This window comes from Anomalospiza imberbis, chromosome 15 (genome assembly GCF_031753505.1).
Source record: "Anomalospiza imberbis isolate Cuckoo-Finch-1a 21T00152 chromosome 15, ASM3175350v1, whole genome shotgun sequence".
Classification (NCBI taxonomy): Eukaryota; Metazoa; Chordata; class Aves; order Passeriformes; family Viduidae; genus Anomalospiza; species Anomalospiza imberbis.
In genome coordinates, this window is record NC_089695.1 from 3,035,033 (window position 1) to 3,052,068 (window position 17,036).

General features: G+C 40.6%; 1 protein-coding gene across 15 annotated transcripts in view; it reads right to left on the reverse strand.

Moving 5' to 3' along the window:
• The window catches only part of ANKHD1 (ankyrin repeat and KH domain containing 1), a 102,538-nt gene that overhangs the window by 40,103 nt on the left and 45,399 nt on the right, over positions 1-17,036 (reverse strand). For all 15 annotated transcript variants that reach the window (XM_068205542.1, XM_068205541.1, XM_068205547.1 and 12 more), the window contains exons 8-14: positions 15,830-16,067; positions 15,420-15,611; positions 13,882-13,991; positions 6,572-6,659; positions 5,835-5,962; positions 5,536-5,679; positions 4,785-4,887 (exon numbers count right to left, since the gene is read on the reverse strand). In XM_068205542.1, coding sequence (XP_068061643.1) covers positions 4,785-4,887; positions 5,536-5,679; positions 5,835-5,962; positions 6,572-6,659; positions 13,882-13,991; positions 15,420-15,611; positions 15,830-16,067 — 1,003 coding nt within the window. The remainder of the gene's footprint in view (positions 1-4,784; positions 4,888-5,535; positions 5,680-5,834; positions 5,963-6,571; positions 6,660-13,881; positions 13,992-15,419; positions 15,612-15,829; positions 16,068-17,036) is intronic.

A 17,036-nucleotide genomic window follows, 5' to 3' on the forward strand; every position in this document is an offset into this window, starting at 1 on the left:
TGATTTATAATCCATAGCATGTCACTTCTCCCAGGAAAGAACTAACTTAAATGCCTTTCAGTTGTATTATACTTTATATACTGTTGTCATTATCAAATGAAAAAAAAAGCGGATCAAAATCCAAACAGTAAAGTCCAAAAGATCTTCTCCAGCATAAAAAAATGTCAGTAAGAAAAAAGTCAGCTGTGTGATACACATTTGTACATTCAAATACATCTTCTCTGCTGGAGACCCCGTTACATAAATCTGTATGAATCACCATGTCATTTGTGTGTTCTGTAACAGAATTGCTTGTCCGTTGTTCTTGCACTTGAGGTTTCTTTTTGTAAATCTGATTTCACTCAGAAGTTGAGAGTTCAATTTGCAGCCTGCAATTAAAACTCACCAGCCTCATCAGCATGAATAAAATGAACTCAATATTGAATTTTCATGAAAATTCCGTGTTTAACTATTATTTTTATCAGAAAGAAACCCATCTCTAAGGATCTGGAGATACAATCAGTTGCTCCATACACACACAAATGCAAAGTACAATATTACATAATCTTGCTAATTTGGAAAAAAACATAAGCCTACACTTCCCAAGAAAATTAATCTGCTACATGGTTTTTCATATATACTGAATCCTTCTTTATAAAGAAGAGGTTAATTGGTAGAAGGCTGAATGATGACTTTGAGTATGTTTACAGTATCCCTCCTGGAACCATGGAGTAATTTTGCCAGTCTTTATCACTCCTGCAGCTGTTTCTATGGAAAATTGCAAGGAATAGGTGCAATGCTACCCAACAGGCAATGGCTACACAGCTGAAACCAAGCCAAGCTGAACTCAATTTTCAGCCATTCAAAAATTTGAGTTACTTTCTAATCTTAAGTCTTCTTCCCAAGTTTCCTCTGGTGGTTCATGGTATGTAACTGGAAAATTGCTAAGATGTAATTGAATTAGTTGCTGGCAAGCATGTGACTGAAGCTTCAGAGGAGCAGAATTTGACAAACCACTGTGAAAAGATTGTTACACATTTGTACTCCTGGGGACCTACATGTGACTGGGTGTCAAATCACCTGCCTGTACTGCTGAGGATTTGCAGAAAAAAGGCCTTAAGTCTACAAAGAAAGTATTAGTAAAGTTCAGAAGTCAGGAGGCATGGATGGTGCAATCTCCCTTGGGAACTCATCCCAGATACCTGGGCTAGCTGCTGACCCAGGCAGGAAGTTTCCAGGAGGAAATGCCAAGGGATGATCAGAAGATGCTGAAGCACATTAAACAATGAACAGACAGATGGGACTGTGCAGTAGAAAAATCAGGTAAAAATCAGAATGTAAAAGCTGAAAAAGCAGGAATATCAATTTGCCTTATTAATGTTTTTACCTCCGTGAAAGTCACATAACTTCTTAGTTTTACAGTTAACCTGGCCCCCATTTTTATTAAATCACACAATGCATGAGATCTCTGCTAAGATATATAACTCAGTATTAGGTATAGAAGCAGATATCAGATTAAAAAGAAAATTTATGGAATTTGTATCTATTGAAGTTACATAGAGTTTTTCTTCCCCTTCTCCACACCATCAGATTGTTAGATTTAGCATGGGGATCCAGGAAATACCATATATTGAATATCTAGCTGAGAAAGCTTAGAGATTCCAAAAGTACCACTTAACCTTGGGGGAACTCTGGCCTCCTTCACAGGGATCAAAGGCAAATGTGGGCAGCTTTCACATGAATAAGTCTATTTGGTCTTGTGTAATTCTAAAAAAGCCCTACACCCCAAATGAGAACCACTGCAAGTTACTGCCCACTTGAAATGACACTAGAAAAGTCTAATGACAGCATGTTGACAGGTTTTAAGTACTCACTTTAGGCCAATTAGTTCATTTGTAAGCACAATTTCAAAGTATGAAGTACAACAAATCTGGAGAAAAAATGACTGAAAACCTGATTCCTCCTTCTCCAAAACCAGACTGCTTTGAACTTTGACACGTTTAAAAACAGCTGATGTTAGTAAAAATATTTTGAGTAAGAAAACAACCCTGCTGCTTTCCACGTGCTCCCTGAGCATCCCTTGTTGTCCCAGCATTTTTGATGATGATCTAGAGCGTGCTCTGTGTTCCAGCCCTGCACATTGCACAAGGCTCTGCAGGAATCATTCACTTGCATTTACCAAACAGAGGGGATTATCAATAGCTGGTATCCTGAAGAAATCCAGCAGCATTCCTTTGGACTGTTCCCTGGGCTGGGCTCCAAGTCCCTCTCCCAGGGAAGCAGGTGCTGTGCCTGGAGCTGCAGCACAGCCCTGCACTGGATATACCCTCGGGCCTGTGGAAACAGCACACTTGGGTTTTGTACCCAAAAAGCTCCTTGTGCTGAGCTGCTGCACCACAGCTGCTGCTGAGCAATCCTGCCCCTGTTCAGCGAGGGCAGAATCCACCGAGGAAGGATCTCCTGCCTTTCCCCATGGAAGCAAAAAGAGCTGAACTGGGATTTCTTTTACATGGACACAACAGACACGTGCTAAATGTAGTGCACTGAGAACAATCCTTCCTAAGCATGTAGGAGCTGCGGTCTGGTCAATCCCATAACTAATTCTGCTCCTTTTTTCACCTGATTTGTCTTCAGTTCTTTCCAAGTTATCATCTTGGTGTGTCACCTTTATCTAAGCCTCTCTAGATTCAATGTTGCCTCTGAAATGTTTCTCTTTTCAGCAGCTAAACACTGATATTAAATCCTTTGCCAAGTAATTATTCAAATGGTAATGATCCAATGTGCCTCCATGCTTTACTGAAGAAGAATAATAATAAAATTCAAAATTAGACCATAAATTCCTCTTGAAAACCTCATGTCTTATCTGTGCAATAGGAACACTTAAATGTGTTCAAGTTTTACATTTGACTTGCCAAGAATTCTTCAGAAAACAAAGTATCACTATTGCATTTCTTGCAAAACTCACACAGATCCATAAAAAAATCTTATTGTGCTAACTTTAAGGAGGCAAGGTACTGCTCTTCTGCCTCCCAGTAGTTCACAGTTTATACAAAAACTCAGGGGCTACTTCAAACTGAAGGCAAGTAATTGTTCTGCCCTAGATAAACAATTTTGTTATGCAAGAGCTTGACTGCTCTGCTGCCTTGGAAATAATGAACACCTCAACCCCTCCTCTCCCAAGAAGTTTAGTGATGGAAGTCTGGTGAATTAAAGCCACATGTGTGTAACAAGTCACAAATGGCAGTTGAGCACAGCACACTGACTCTGCACTGCAAGGAGCACACAGCGTTTAGCACAAAAATACCATTTTCCCCCTAAAGATCTGAGAGACACAAAAGCTTGGCACAGAGTTTTTGGAATGCTTCATCAGCTCGATGACACGTTTGGGATTGCTGCATCTCCTACAACACAGCACAGATGAGTTTTGCTGACAAGCATGAAGCATGTCCTGAACCCCTGTGAACAATGACAGCCCCAGCATCACAGTACTGTAAAAAACACACCTAAGGATGAGCTGACATTGGCAATAAGGTGTTTGGAATGAGAGCTGTTTCTAAACTACAGTCAACTATTTCCTTTTCATAATTGGATTAATTAAAATGAAACTTTCAGCTTTTAAGTTCAGTCTTCTGACTCAGCATTAACTAATCCCTTACTGATTCCTATGCACCATAAAATGTGCTGCCAGAACACTCCCACTCCACAGTGCTAACAGGCATTGAACTGGAAGGGCACACCTGCTGATACATAGCTTTTTGGTGGGTTATTTGAACCAGGAGTTGTATATTCTTTTCATTTGTTTGGTATTGGTTTTTCTGAAATCAAAAATATCAAATGTTGCACATCCTAGGAAATGAGACACCAAGTGCATCTGAGAGGTCACACACATGGCATATACATGGAGAGGGGCACAGCTGCACATTCAGACACCAGCAGGTACATAATGTTTTTCTCTCTTTATTTGTGCCCCTAAGGGGTTTATATTTGTTTGTTTGCTCTGGAAGTGCTCATTGCTTCCTCAAACAAAGGATTTCAGCAGATCTAGGTAACAGAGCTTTGGATACTGTAATGCTTAAGATCCCCATCCAAAACTGTAAATCATTAGGAGCTGCAGTTTGTAACTTTGCACTTGAGAATATGCTTCTCTTTCTGAGCTGACTTAGCAGATATGAAGATTTATTACAGAATCCACAGCTGGAAAAAAACTCCCTAATTGTAATTTAATAACTGCAAGGAGTTTTAACCAATCAGTTTGACCATGTTCAAAGCAAAAACCCTGATGTTACTATTACTCACAAGAGAACTATTACTAATACAACAAAAACTCTCCTGAAACTCTCCTGCACTGGTATTTTATAGTGCCAACATGTTTGCATTGCTACTGATGGAACAGAAAAAAGTTGGTGCATCAAGTTCATGGATAATAGCTGCAACTATTCTAAAAGACCAATGTACAATATTCAAAAGTGAACACCACAACTAAAGTACATGAACTTTTTTATCTGTCTGCACTAGGGCAGTTACCACAAGCATTTTCTTCCACAAAAAAAAAAAAACTGAACAAGCATAATTCTAATAAATTAGAATAAGCACAATAAGGTTAGAACAACCAGTGTTGCTACACTGTAGAATGCAAGAAAATAAGGGAAAAACTACAAGCTATATAAAAAAGTTTTTAGTTACACTTCATTAGAGGTGTTCAGGAACTGATGGAATGGACTACACTATGCATAAGCCCTACTGAAATGGTCCCCAGTCTATCCATTTCCAAACCACATATATTCTCTGAGTGGTTACATACTGACCTTTCACCACTCCCAGGAGAGGTGGGGAGTTCTCTTGAGGGGTCCTGTCAGGCTCCTGGGGAGGTACAACCATAGCGAGCGTATGCACCGGGACACGGGGAACCTTAAAACAAAGGCACAGACACATGCTCAGGTAAAAAACCTTCAAGTGTTAATGCACAGGCTCAGAACTACAGCCTACTCCTGTTCTCTCTTCCCAAATTGTGTATTCTATGCTACCTCTTGGTATGACCTGAACCTTGCTTTTTTGCTGGAGACAATATGTCGAAGTTAACTGTGCTACTCTGTGCAAGATGCCAGGCTGTGTTGCCTGGAAAACTGTTAATTCCTTTAGGCTTTTAATCAGCTAACTCCCCTGGTGCTGCCTCTTCAGACTGCAGAATTCTGAATTCACACAATGTATTTTCTTTTATATAACAAACAGAATCACTAACACCATGTGAGGGGTACTACCACAATGCTTTAGAACTGTTCAACCAAAATACCAAGCAAATGCAGGAAAGAAAACAACATCCTTTTGAAACCCTAGGTTTGGGACTATCCTGTCTAGGGAGCAGAAAAGAGAACAAAGCTCATGTGTTCTTCAAGTCTCTGCAGGCAGCACCAACCAATTCTCTTGCTCTCTATCATTCTCATGCAAGCAGGGTTTTTAAAATTTCTTCCACTGTCTATATTCAGTTAAAAATTAATTCCTATGCAAGTGTTTCTTCCCAACACTGATGGTGCTGTTTAAAGAAAAACACCTCCTTACCTGAGACTGATCCTGAGATGGAGGCGTGAGCTGGGACAAGTCTGCTGCAGGAACCGACAGAACATTGTTTGGGTAATCCAGCAAGTAAGAAACAACATTTGTGTGTCCTCCCTTGGCAGCTTCAATGAGCATTGTTGAGCCATCCTGAAATGAGATTTTGGAAACAAAAAGCCAGAAGATGAGTTTTGCTCCCCGGTGTAGCATTCCCATGTAACAATTCTATGATTTAAATTCTACTTCATAAATCAGCCAGGTGGTTCTTTCAGAACCTATGAAACAGGACAGCTGCTAGAGAATACCTTGAGCCGATGAGTAGGATCTGCCCCGTGAGCCAGGAGAAGCTCAACCACGGCCAGGTGACCTCCAGCACAGGCCAGGGACACCACTGTGTGATCATTGTTGGCTGTAGCCCTGTTCACATTGGCACCTAGTAAGAGATGAGCTTAGAATTAAACACAAAGAAATTCTTTCTAAAAGAAAGTATCAACAAGTACAGTATTTTGTGGAACAGGGACAAACTTTACTCTTGTAGTCAAATTACTTCCTACACACTTCTAGGGAAAGAGCAAAAAGGATTTTGACTAACTGACTGGCTTCCACACATCCTCCTCCTCACCTTGTAAAGACAAGGCAGTTGCAACAGCGGGCTTGTAAGTGTTAAGTGGGGGAACACATGGTGTAAGAAGCACAATTCCAAATGTTCTCTCTGAGCTTTGAGCAGCATCACTATGTGGTGCAGTTGCTACTGTTTCAGACAGTACTTGATGTGCTTTTCTGAAGGAGGAAGTGCTTTCTTTAAGAAACTGAAATATCTGCTGTACTTCAAATCTAATCTATATAACAGAGTAAGAAGAGTAACTAGCAAAATATTTTGTAATTCATTATATCAAACTACATAAAATTCAAAAAACCCTTAGGGGTTTGACAAATGCTCATATGCTTATAACCAGAATAATTTTAAATATGGATCACAAACATGTGGCATTGCAAAGTGGCATTTTAAGCTTTTTAATTACTTATGTAAACAAGCATTTACCTTTGCTAATAAGGAATTGCACGGTGCATAAGTGACCAGCTCGTGCAGCCTTCATTAGTGGGGTTCTCCCACCTTCAGATTCGTGCTCCTAGAGAAGAAATAACAGATGTATAAATGGGCAAAAATTGTATCACTGTTTCATCTTCTGAACTACCTTGTGATGGGACCAGAATTACTCATCTGAGTAGAAGATCTATCTCACAAGCAGCCTGTAATAAATGTAAACTGACTGGTGTCAATTTTCATGTTACCTAAAATACTAAATCACACTGTTACAAAGGATTAGGACCACACCCCTACTGGTATCACACCATGAAACTTCCATACTTACAACCCCCTTTTCATTTTAGTGCTCAAATGAATAACATACATGAGAACAGTAAGACTTTGCTTCCTCCTAAGAAAGGGTGGAAGATTTAACACAAATGTCACCCAACATCAGGAAGTTCACAATAACCACGAACTGCGGTGCCACAGTTCAGAGAGCTGCCACGTGCTGCCAGACATCAAAACTGCAAAAATGCCTTGAGTGCACACAACATTTATAAAACACTCTGAAGAGGATCGGAAATAAAAATGAGATAAATCACTGCAGCTCACAAAAAGTCCCTAAGAGGACTGGAGAATAAAGCAGAAAGCTGAGAAAAGGATGATACAAACCAACAAAAAGGGAATGAGCATCAAGAACAATTTTCTAATTTAAAAAGTTTCTGAATACTGGAAAGATGTGGTTAAATACAACCTTATTAGAGCAGTTACAGAACTAGACAATGTGCCTGCTATGTAGACATGATCAATACCACAAAGAATGCTGAGCAATGATATCAACCCTCCCAAAGAACAAGGGGAGAGAACATAATCTTCCTGGGAGTGTTTGTATGTGCTCTCTATATTCAATATTATCCCATTTAAATAACATCCAGTCTGATCAATAATATACTAGAAATGTGTGGTTTTTAATCAGACACCTGGGAAGTCAAGCCCTAAATTCACTCTTTACTTTTTAATTGCATATATACCTGATAGTGAAAGTTAACATTTAGTACTGACAGTGGATGACATGGCTACGTACAAATACAATCAGACAAGAAGAGATTTGACAGAACAACTCCACTCCTTCCTTCATAATTTCTGTATTCCTGAAAACTCTGCATATGTCCTTTGACATATGGCTTGATTTAGTTGCAAGCTGCACGTTAAGTTAGTTTTCTGATTGTACACTTGAAGAAGAAACTTCTTGACTGCATCTTCTTTTGGAGACTGGCCCCCAGTCCAAGCCCATCCTTCACCGTAAGAGGTTACATTGCCCCTCTCCTGCTCCTGCTCTGCTCCTCAGCCTTCACAAGAGCTCTGTGTTACTGTCCACCACTGCTTTAACACATGGCTAAATCCCACATTAGAACTCTGATTTCTTTGCATACTCAGCAGTAAAACACACAAGCACACACAGGCACAGCAAACCTTACAGACTTACTACTGAAGTCACTTTTTTTTTTTTTTTTAAATTTAATAGATTCTCTTTGCAGGGCATAAATACCTGTTTCTGGACTGTCTGCATGACAGAAACATTTACAGGACATGTAAAGCTAATTATGTTAACATGTGGCCCTATGACTGTAAGAATTAATGGCGTGCCTTTAAGTCCTGATGCTTACTCTGGTATTTGGCATAATTTTTCCTTCCTCAGCCACAGCCAAGAGGTCCTAAAGAGCCAGAAGCTGCTGTGTGCCTGAAGCACAGCAAACTCCTGGTTCCACCAGCACATCACTCCCAAAGCAGCTGTGGGTGCAAAGAATTCCTGACCACCACTCTGCTCTGAGCAGGACCTGGACAGTGCTGCTGAACTATTTCACACCCAGCTCGAAATCCTTACTGATGCAAAGATGGCAAGATGCAAAATTTATTCTAGGTCATCTTAGCTGTATTCAAGGTAGTGAAAAGCATCCTGTATTGCACTGAGATGTAGCAGATAACTGGCAGTTAGGAATAATTATTTGCAACATTCTGCCTTCCTAACAGACTTCACTGTTGGAAGTCTCAAACACGGACGCCAGGAGGCTTCCTCATTTAAATGCAATGCAGTGATTCTGCCCAGTTTAACCAACTGTCACTTCCTCAAGCAGGCAGAACTTGATCCTCAGCTACTACACACTTCCAATCCTTGCAGCACCATGCACACCATCAGTCCAGCCAAACCAAACCATTTGGGTGCCCACCTGCTGTAGATCTTCAAAACTTATGGCATTCTGATGTTATTTTTCACATTGGAAGATAGAAACGCATGCTTTATTTCAAGATTAAATTCATTCTGACTTCGGCACTCTCTATAGCCCTAATAATGGCTATCAAACAGCATCAAGTCAAGCTTTAAGGGAAGACATCTAGGACAAGCCAAAATAAGAAGCTGAGACAGTGCAGTGCCTTTGTCTCCTCACAGCCTGTCTTTTTACCTAGAATAAACATAAATTTTAAAGATTCTATCTATGTATATATCTTTTTTCAGCTGCATTAGATGATCAAAACCAGGACAGAGAAAATTAAAGTTGTCCCAAAGCATCCCATTACCTTTACAATGTGCTTGTCCCTTTTATTTATATGAAGTGCCCACTGGTGTTTATTTTGTAATATCTAAGCCCAGTAAATTGTCTCCAAACACAATCCCCTTGCTTCTCTGCACTGCAGGGCTCACCACAGAACCCCCTCTTGGCACTGCTCCAGCCCTGAGGAATGTGGTAGTTAGTACCATCAGGAAGAGGAAGAAAGGAGAACACCTCTGCCACATTTGGAAAGCCATTCTCTAAACCCCTGGGAGATGTGCTCTCCGGCTAATCCTGCTGGGATAGGAAGAACACCTGAGAAGAATTTTCTGTGGCTTTGGGTAACAGATAGGAAGGGAGGGGAAGGTGAGAGTGTTACCCAAAGCAGGCACAGTTTACACTGTCTGCACCTTTTCCACTGGGACTCAAGAAGGAGATGAGATTCCAGTCAGCAATAATTATTTCCTTTCTAGACAAATCAATACTTCCAAGAGCAGAGCAGAAGCAGAGACTTAAGGAGCGTCTTATGACAATCATTGGTATTTTTTAGTTCTCTGGTTTGGGCAATTCCAAGATCAGCTACAGAAGGGCTTTCCCAACATACAATTCTTCTTGTATACAAATATTCATATATTAATCACTAGGACATTCATATATTAATCACTAGGATAGTTCTTTTGATTTTTTTTCCTCAATGTTGCATATTATTTAAACATTCAGGAAGAAAATCTGTATTTTCAAAGTAAAGCTCCAACTTTTCAGTTCTTTAACAAGCCTCCCTCATCCATGACAACAGTGAATATTTAACAGAAATCTAAATATTATTCTGAAAAAAATGATCTAGAGAAAGATTTTGATGCAAAAAAAAATACAGTCCCTAACACTTTGCTGATTTTCAAGACTGAACTCCTATTCCAGCAGTCACCAACCTACCTGCCCCAAATAACCTTCCTGAAAACTCAACCAGGCCTCTAGTTTAAAGTAAAACTTTAGGGTCTTCCTAAAATGGAAGACCTTAGAGGAGACAGATTTAAGAGGGCTGCTATCAATGAGATAACCTGCTGCATTTGGGAAGGTTGGGATACTATTTTTTAAAACCAGTTTTAGAAAACCCAACAGAAGGGAAAACACAGAACAAGAACAAGCCCCACCTAGTCTGCACAGTGAATCTCTAGATCTTTGAAGAGACTGATGTCTTGTCCTTAGCATGTATCCTGAGGCTGCAGCTTACAAGCACCAAAGGCCAACCTCACCTGATGCCTGCCTGCCTCTATGCCCTCCAAAATTGTCTTCTTAAAGTCCTCCTGCTTGTCCTGCAGAAGGAGAAAGAAGAACTCACAGCTCCTGCTCTACAAATAAATGTTCCTGGTCATGAAGACCTGAAACATGAACTTAAATTGGATGAGATCCACCAGCTGAAAACTGGTTTGTTGGCATGAGGCAGGCAAGAACAATGGTAAGACCAAGCAATGAAGGTCTCATGAGTTCAGACTCTTACCATGAGCCATTCAGATCCACAAAGAGAGCACAAAGGTCAGACACAGCATCTTTGTTACAGACAAGATGGATTTTTGTTCACAACTGGCAAAACAAAGAATTTCATTGCATTTTGCACCATCCAGAGTTAACAACAGCCAAAAAAGTGTTGACTACAAAAGTGAGATTCACTTGTCCTACCACGCTTTATCTACACAAGACTAAGGGCCAAGTCTAAAAAAGCCAGAAATCCCTGACCTTCCCCTAATGGTTCAAAAATCAGTAAGGAAAAACATAACAGCACTTCAGATTCCTCACTGTAACAGCAACAGAGCAACCTCCAGAGTTTCTGAATTCAAATTCCAGAAGACTGGCTGCTTTTGTAGATGTTTAAATGGTGCCTCATACACAATGCACAAACCCACAGTCTGTCACACACATCAAGGAAAGGGAGTTTTTAATTTAGGAGCCACGTTAGTGTGAGGGATGCTATCACCTGAAGGCAAAACAATGATCCCTGCCATGACAGAAACATGTCTGCAAAAGCATTGTGTCATAGGAGAAGAATTAAGGGTAGTCTGGCATGTGCGTGTTTGGGGTTTTTTGCAATTAGAATTATGTGGATGCCAGGTAGCCAGTTTTAGTTTTCCAAGCAAAGCAAGATGTGGAATCTTAACAAGTACTGAAGAGTTTTGGGGAGACCCTGACAGTGTAAAATGAGAAAAATACAAGGATGAACTTGTCCTCATGGGTTCTCTTCCATCCCCTCATTTCTGCATAAAAGCTCCCATGTATCTTGTAGGAGAAAGGTAAATTCCATCACTAGACAACTCCTATGTAGCACAACTTCATGTACAGATGCAAGAGGATCCAGGTTAAAAAAACCCCCAATTTAAAAGTCTTTTTTGTATTTCCCAGCTGAGAAAAGCTGAGATGATCTCACTGTCCAAAAAAGAACATCTCTCTTTTGTTTGCAGCTACACTGAAACAGACAAAGATGCAACCACCTTGTCAGGAGCAGAGCTGCCTTCAAAAGGGACACCAGAATCTCCTTTAATCCAGGTGTGATTCTACATCAAGAGGGAACAGGCATTCAAAATGGTCCTTGTAGTTTATTGAAAGGTAAGCAGCTTAAAAGCAGGATATCACCTCTCATTAAATTCCACCAATACTCATTGTGAGATTTACAGTCCTTAACCTGGTTCCTGTGGGAACATTTATGTACCTCCCACGTCTTACCTTACACAACCCTTGAGATAAAGGTAACTGCTGGGAAAGACACAAAGAAGAAATAGGAAAGAAAAAAAAATCTAGGAAAAATTATCCTTTCACCTTTAACATTAGCAATCCTTGACACATTGGTAAATAGATGTATTACCGAAGTGCTGGATATTTTTTCCTGAAGTTACTAAACCATATTTCTGCTTTTAAAAAATGCTTTTATCAATTTGTATTTCAGAGTTCCAATCTCCAAACTTTTACTCACATAGATCACAACATCTAAACTGGGTCTTCTGTCCCCATAAAAGTTGCAAACAAGTAAAATTTACATTTGGTCCAGTGGTAGCAGCTCAAGCTGAGACCCTGGAAGTGCCTGCTCCTGAAAGGGATGGGGGAACTAGAATGTAACTATGGCACAGATGGGATCACAGGCTGAAGGCTTCAGATGTGCCTCAGATTCAGTCATTCATATATTTGGCAAAAGCGAGCTGATTTCAAAATGCATACATTAACAAGAAAAGGTGCAGGCCTGCCAGCTAGTTTTGCTACAGATTTTGACAGGCTAACTCTGTAAGGACATGGAAAAGATCCCTCAAAGAAGGGCATCAGAAAAGCACAGAAGAATTGTTAACACGCCAGACTTCATGAACAATTAGTCACAAGGAGACAAATCCAGTGAATTGAGACAAATCCACAGGGGATTGAGCAGTTCTCCAGCAGACAGATGAGCACTCAAACACTGCTCATTTCTAGCACTACTTGTCACTGCAGAGCTTTAAGGAAAAATTAACCACTAACTGAAGAAAGTTCATCCCAGCCATCATTTTTTTTTAATTCTCCTGGTGCTTACAAAGCCACATAGTTTAATGAATGTGACAGAGCTCTCAAGATCTCCACTGGCTCCTGAACTGAATGACATATTTGATATCTAGGCCAGAGGATCAGTCCCTGAGAAGCATCAGTTCCTGTTTCCACTCACCAGAACAACACCTGTTTGTGCTGACACGTGGTGGTGATGGTCACCCTCAATTCAGACAAAACTCTATGGGGACTAGAATCACTTTTCATAAAACAATCACAGAATGATCTGGGTTGAACAGAACTTTCCAAGACCATCCCATCCAATATCCCTGCTAAAATCCCAATGATTTTCCTACCTGATAAGAAAAAATTAAGCAGAACATTACTGACATTACTGGAGAAGAATTAATAAGCCCTAAAAAGAAAAGTCTCAAAGAAGACTGGAAATATTATTCCCAATTACAGCATTAGTTTATTTATATTTCTAAATAAAACCCAAAAAACTTCATTAATGACTGAAATTTAAGTAACTTCATTAGCATGCTGATTTATCAGGTTCAATGAGAAATTTTTCTGGCATTCTTGTTTTTTCAGAAGGAACAAAAATTTCAGAATATTCAACCAAAACCCCAACCCACCCCTCACGTAAAATAAAACACAGAGCAGTGAGTACATGGGGGGAAAAAGGAGAATACTCTTCCTATGCAACCAAAACAGCAATTTTTCCTGCTTGAGGCTTGTTTGAGATAAGGCTCCTAAGCACCTTTGGAAGACTAAAGTATCAATTGTTTTCACTAATGATAAGTCAAATGTTATTTCCCTGTAGCTGGTGAAGAGGCAGTTTTGGGTCTCCCAGCAACTTAGTTTACATTACAGAAAATGAACATGGGGAAAGCAATGTGCTAAACCCAAGAGTTAGAAGAAAGAAGAGAGATGAGATTATGCTGATCACTTAAAAGACATCGCTTTGTTTGGGGTTTTGTGTAGTAGTATGCACAAGAGACTAACAGTGTTCAGAGACCAACACTGACATACAGAAGCAGGAGTTCCTACTACTAAAACATTTTAAATTCAGAGCAGATTACCCATAAGAACTTTAATTTTGTAGACCAAACAGAATATGCAGGCTTTAATAAGAGCTTCTTTCATGCCTCTTTTCAGAGCCATATATGAATCTCTATTCCTAAGCTCATACTCTGTTCTCTAAGCACAAAGGCTTGGCCTTATAGTTTGAAACCAAAGCACTTTGCCCACAAAATGCAGCAGAAGCCTTACCAGATCAGCACCAGCCTGAAGCAACACATCTGCCACATCTGTGTGTCCATTTTCACAGGCGTAGGTCAAAGCTGTATCTCCCGTTGCCGTAGTGGCATGAACATTAGCTCCTACAAACACAAGATTTTTTTCATATTGGACGTGTCCTTATTGAGTATTTCACATCAGATAAACGTAAAAATCTCTGACAACAGCTGTATCCTACTGACCAACAGCCTCCACAGTCCAAGAGCATTGTTCTTATGGCAAAATTTGCTCTCATAGTGAAAATACTCCAAGGAGAGGAGGCAAGCCAAGGCTTGGAAAAAGCATGACTGACAATCTAAGCAGTTAAACCTATATGCTTGCTTATTCCTACAGTGTCTGTACAGCAAGAAGGATTTCAGTTGTTACATCAAGTAAAAGGGAATCCAGACAGTTTTGCAGACTGTCCATTTCACTCAGAGCTGTATGCCAAGGGAAACCAGACAAAATGCACATCACTGAATTAGTATTAATACAACAAACACATACACTTCCATAAATTTTCCTTCTTTCCTGCTCTTTAAAATAATTTTGTTGAAATAAGTTGTCTAGCTTCATATACACCAACTCTCTGAAAACTACACATGACTCTTGATATGTAGCATATTATTCTTAAAAAAAGAAATGCCAATGTGATTAGCCATTTTCTTATTTTTAAGGTGTGAGGTATAATTAGAGACTCCCTGATGCCAAAACAAGGCTCCTTAATCAACTTTCTACACTATCAGCAGTGAAGTGCAGCAGCGAGCGTTCCAAGAGAGCTGGTGACAGGTGTCACATGCTGGTGTCACTGCACCAAGTGGCACAGTTGTTACTGTCCCTCGATGAGCAGGGAGCTTTACTTTCTAAAATTACAAATCCAGCCAATTTTATGCTTATTCTTAGAGCATACAAATAAATCACCTTCCACAACTAGGAAGATATCCCAAACACAGCTCCTTTTTCTTTATTATTTTAAGCAGAACACTTTAGACTCTACCAACTTTATAAACTGAAAGATGAACACTGAAGCATCATTTTACCCCAAACTCCAGCAAGATTTAATTTTTACTACCGTATTATGTAGCAGTAAAGCTCATTCATCACAGAAATTCAGCACATTCCAGAATCTGTCTTGCACACTACTTCCCACCACACCATTCCTAAAGAACTGGTTATTCAGGGAGACTGAATGCAGATAACCAGGCTTAGTCAAAGCTGGAGTAGCAAGCAAAACCAAGCATTATCTGTATTAAAATTTTGTCCTAGATGCAGATAGCTGGAAACAATGTTTCTAATGAATGTGGATGCTTTCTAGATAGGGAACAGGATCACCTGCTCCAGGAGGCTCTTTGTTAACAGTATCAAACAATACTGAGGTGCAACATATGCTTTTTCCTTCTTGCTAAGTAGTCTGAGGATATTGTTTCTTGTTACAACACTGCCATTATCAAAAGCCCAGGCATCTTCCAAATCACACAAAACACATCAAGTCCATAGTACTGTGGGCTTAATCGATTGCTCTGAACACATACCTGCTGCCAGCAAGTATTTCACCAGTTCAAGATGACCCTCTTGAGCAGCTTCCATCAAAGGTGTTGAGCAACCAAGCTCTATATCAGCTCCTGCCTTAATAAGGAAGTCAGCGACTTCAGAGAAGCCTCCACAGCAGGCCAGGGTCAGGGCCGTTTCCTGCGTTTCTTCTGTCTGTGCATTAATATTTGCCCCTGGGAAACAAAACAGCCATTACTGACCTGGCCACACACTGCCTGGGGAGGTGAATGCTCCTCACTCCCACAGCAGTTTGGGTGTTTGAGCTCTGCTTTGTGGGTGCAGCAGTGAGCAGTGCCAGCTCCACGCTACATCAGAGCAATCTGCACAGGACACCTGTTGGCCGTGGATCACACTGTGTCCTTCTGAGCGCTCCATCGCCACGGGATCTCACCTTGTGCCAGCAGCAAGGCCACCATCTCTTCGTGGCCTTCCCGGGCAGCTTCCATCAGAGGTGTGTAACCCTCATCATTAACCTCCTCCAGGTTGGCTCCTCGCTCGATCAGAAGCGCTGCCAGCTCCACGTGCCCACCACAAGCTGCCAGAGTGAGCGGGGACTCAAAGGAATCCGCGGGCATGTTCACCTGGGCACCGCTGTCCAACAGCAGCCGTGCCACCTCCACGTGGCCGTCCTGCAAGCAAAGGGCAACCCAGGAGTCAGACAGAACTGAAGTCAATTGATGTAGTTGCAACCACTATCACACTAGGCCTGAAAATTATCCTACAAAGACGGGGCCTTTTCACTTATCATGGTTTAATTATGACAGTTACAGTAATACTTGGACCTAACCAACACTTAGGTTTCCACCTACATCTCAGTCAGGTTTAAATGAATGAGGAAAAAAGAGCTAGATATATGCTGGTGTTTCCATTTCTTGAGGGAAAAATAATTATGGTGCAAGACTTAATTTGCAGCACAATCTTTGGGACACAAACAAGTGCCATAAGTAATAAACCCATTCCATGACTAAACCTCAAAACAAGAATCACAAAAAAATATTTTCTTATTCTTTGTAGTAGTAGTTGATTCATGACTTCTACAGACAAAAAACCAAAAAAGCCCAATTGGCAATTTCTAGACCCTGGGAAAGATACCTGCAGAGAAACTGAGGTGGGTAACAATAAGGCAGGTAACAGGAGGAGAGATTTGGAAAAACTCTTAAAGGTGTCTGAAAAATGCCTTGGGGTGAAGCCATATAATAAGAGAATTAGGATTGCCAGAGCAGTCTGAGTCCTTACCAACCAAAGCACAGAGATGTATCTGTCAGCTTCTCAAGAAAGTACTGTTAAACCTCTCAGTTACTTGTAATGGACCAAGTACCTAAAATCCACATTTGACCAAAGGTGTAGCTTGGCAGAGAGCCACGACATCAGCAAAAGGGGAAAGCTTAAGCTGCCCATGAAGCAGGCTGTAGGTAAGCTGAGATGGACAGCAATCAGGGGAGCACATTAAACACAGGCTGTTGTTCCCAGAGGTTGAGAAATCTAAAAGCCAACAGCCACCTCATTAGAGGCATTACCCAAAGTGTGGCACTGTCCCGACCAAAACAATCTCCGAGGCACTTACAAAAGAATTGGTGATCAGAGACCAGACATCGCAG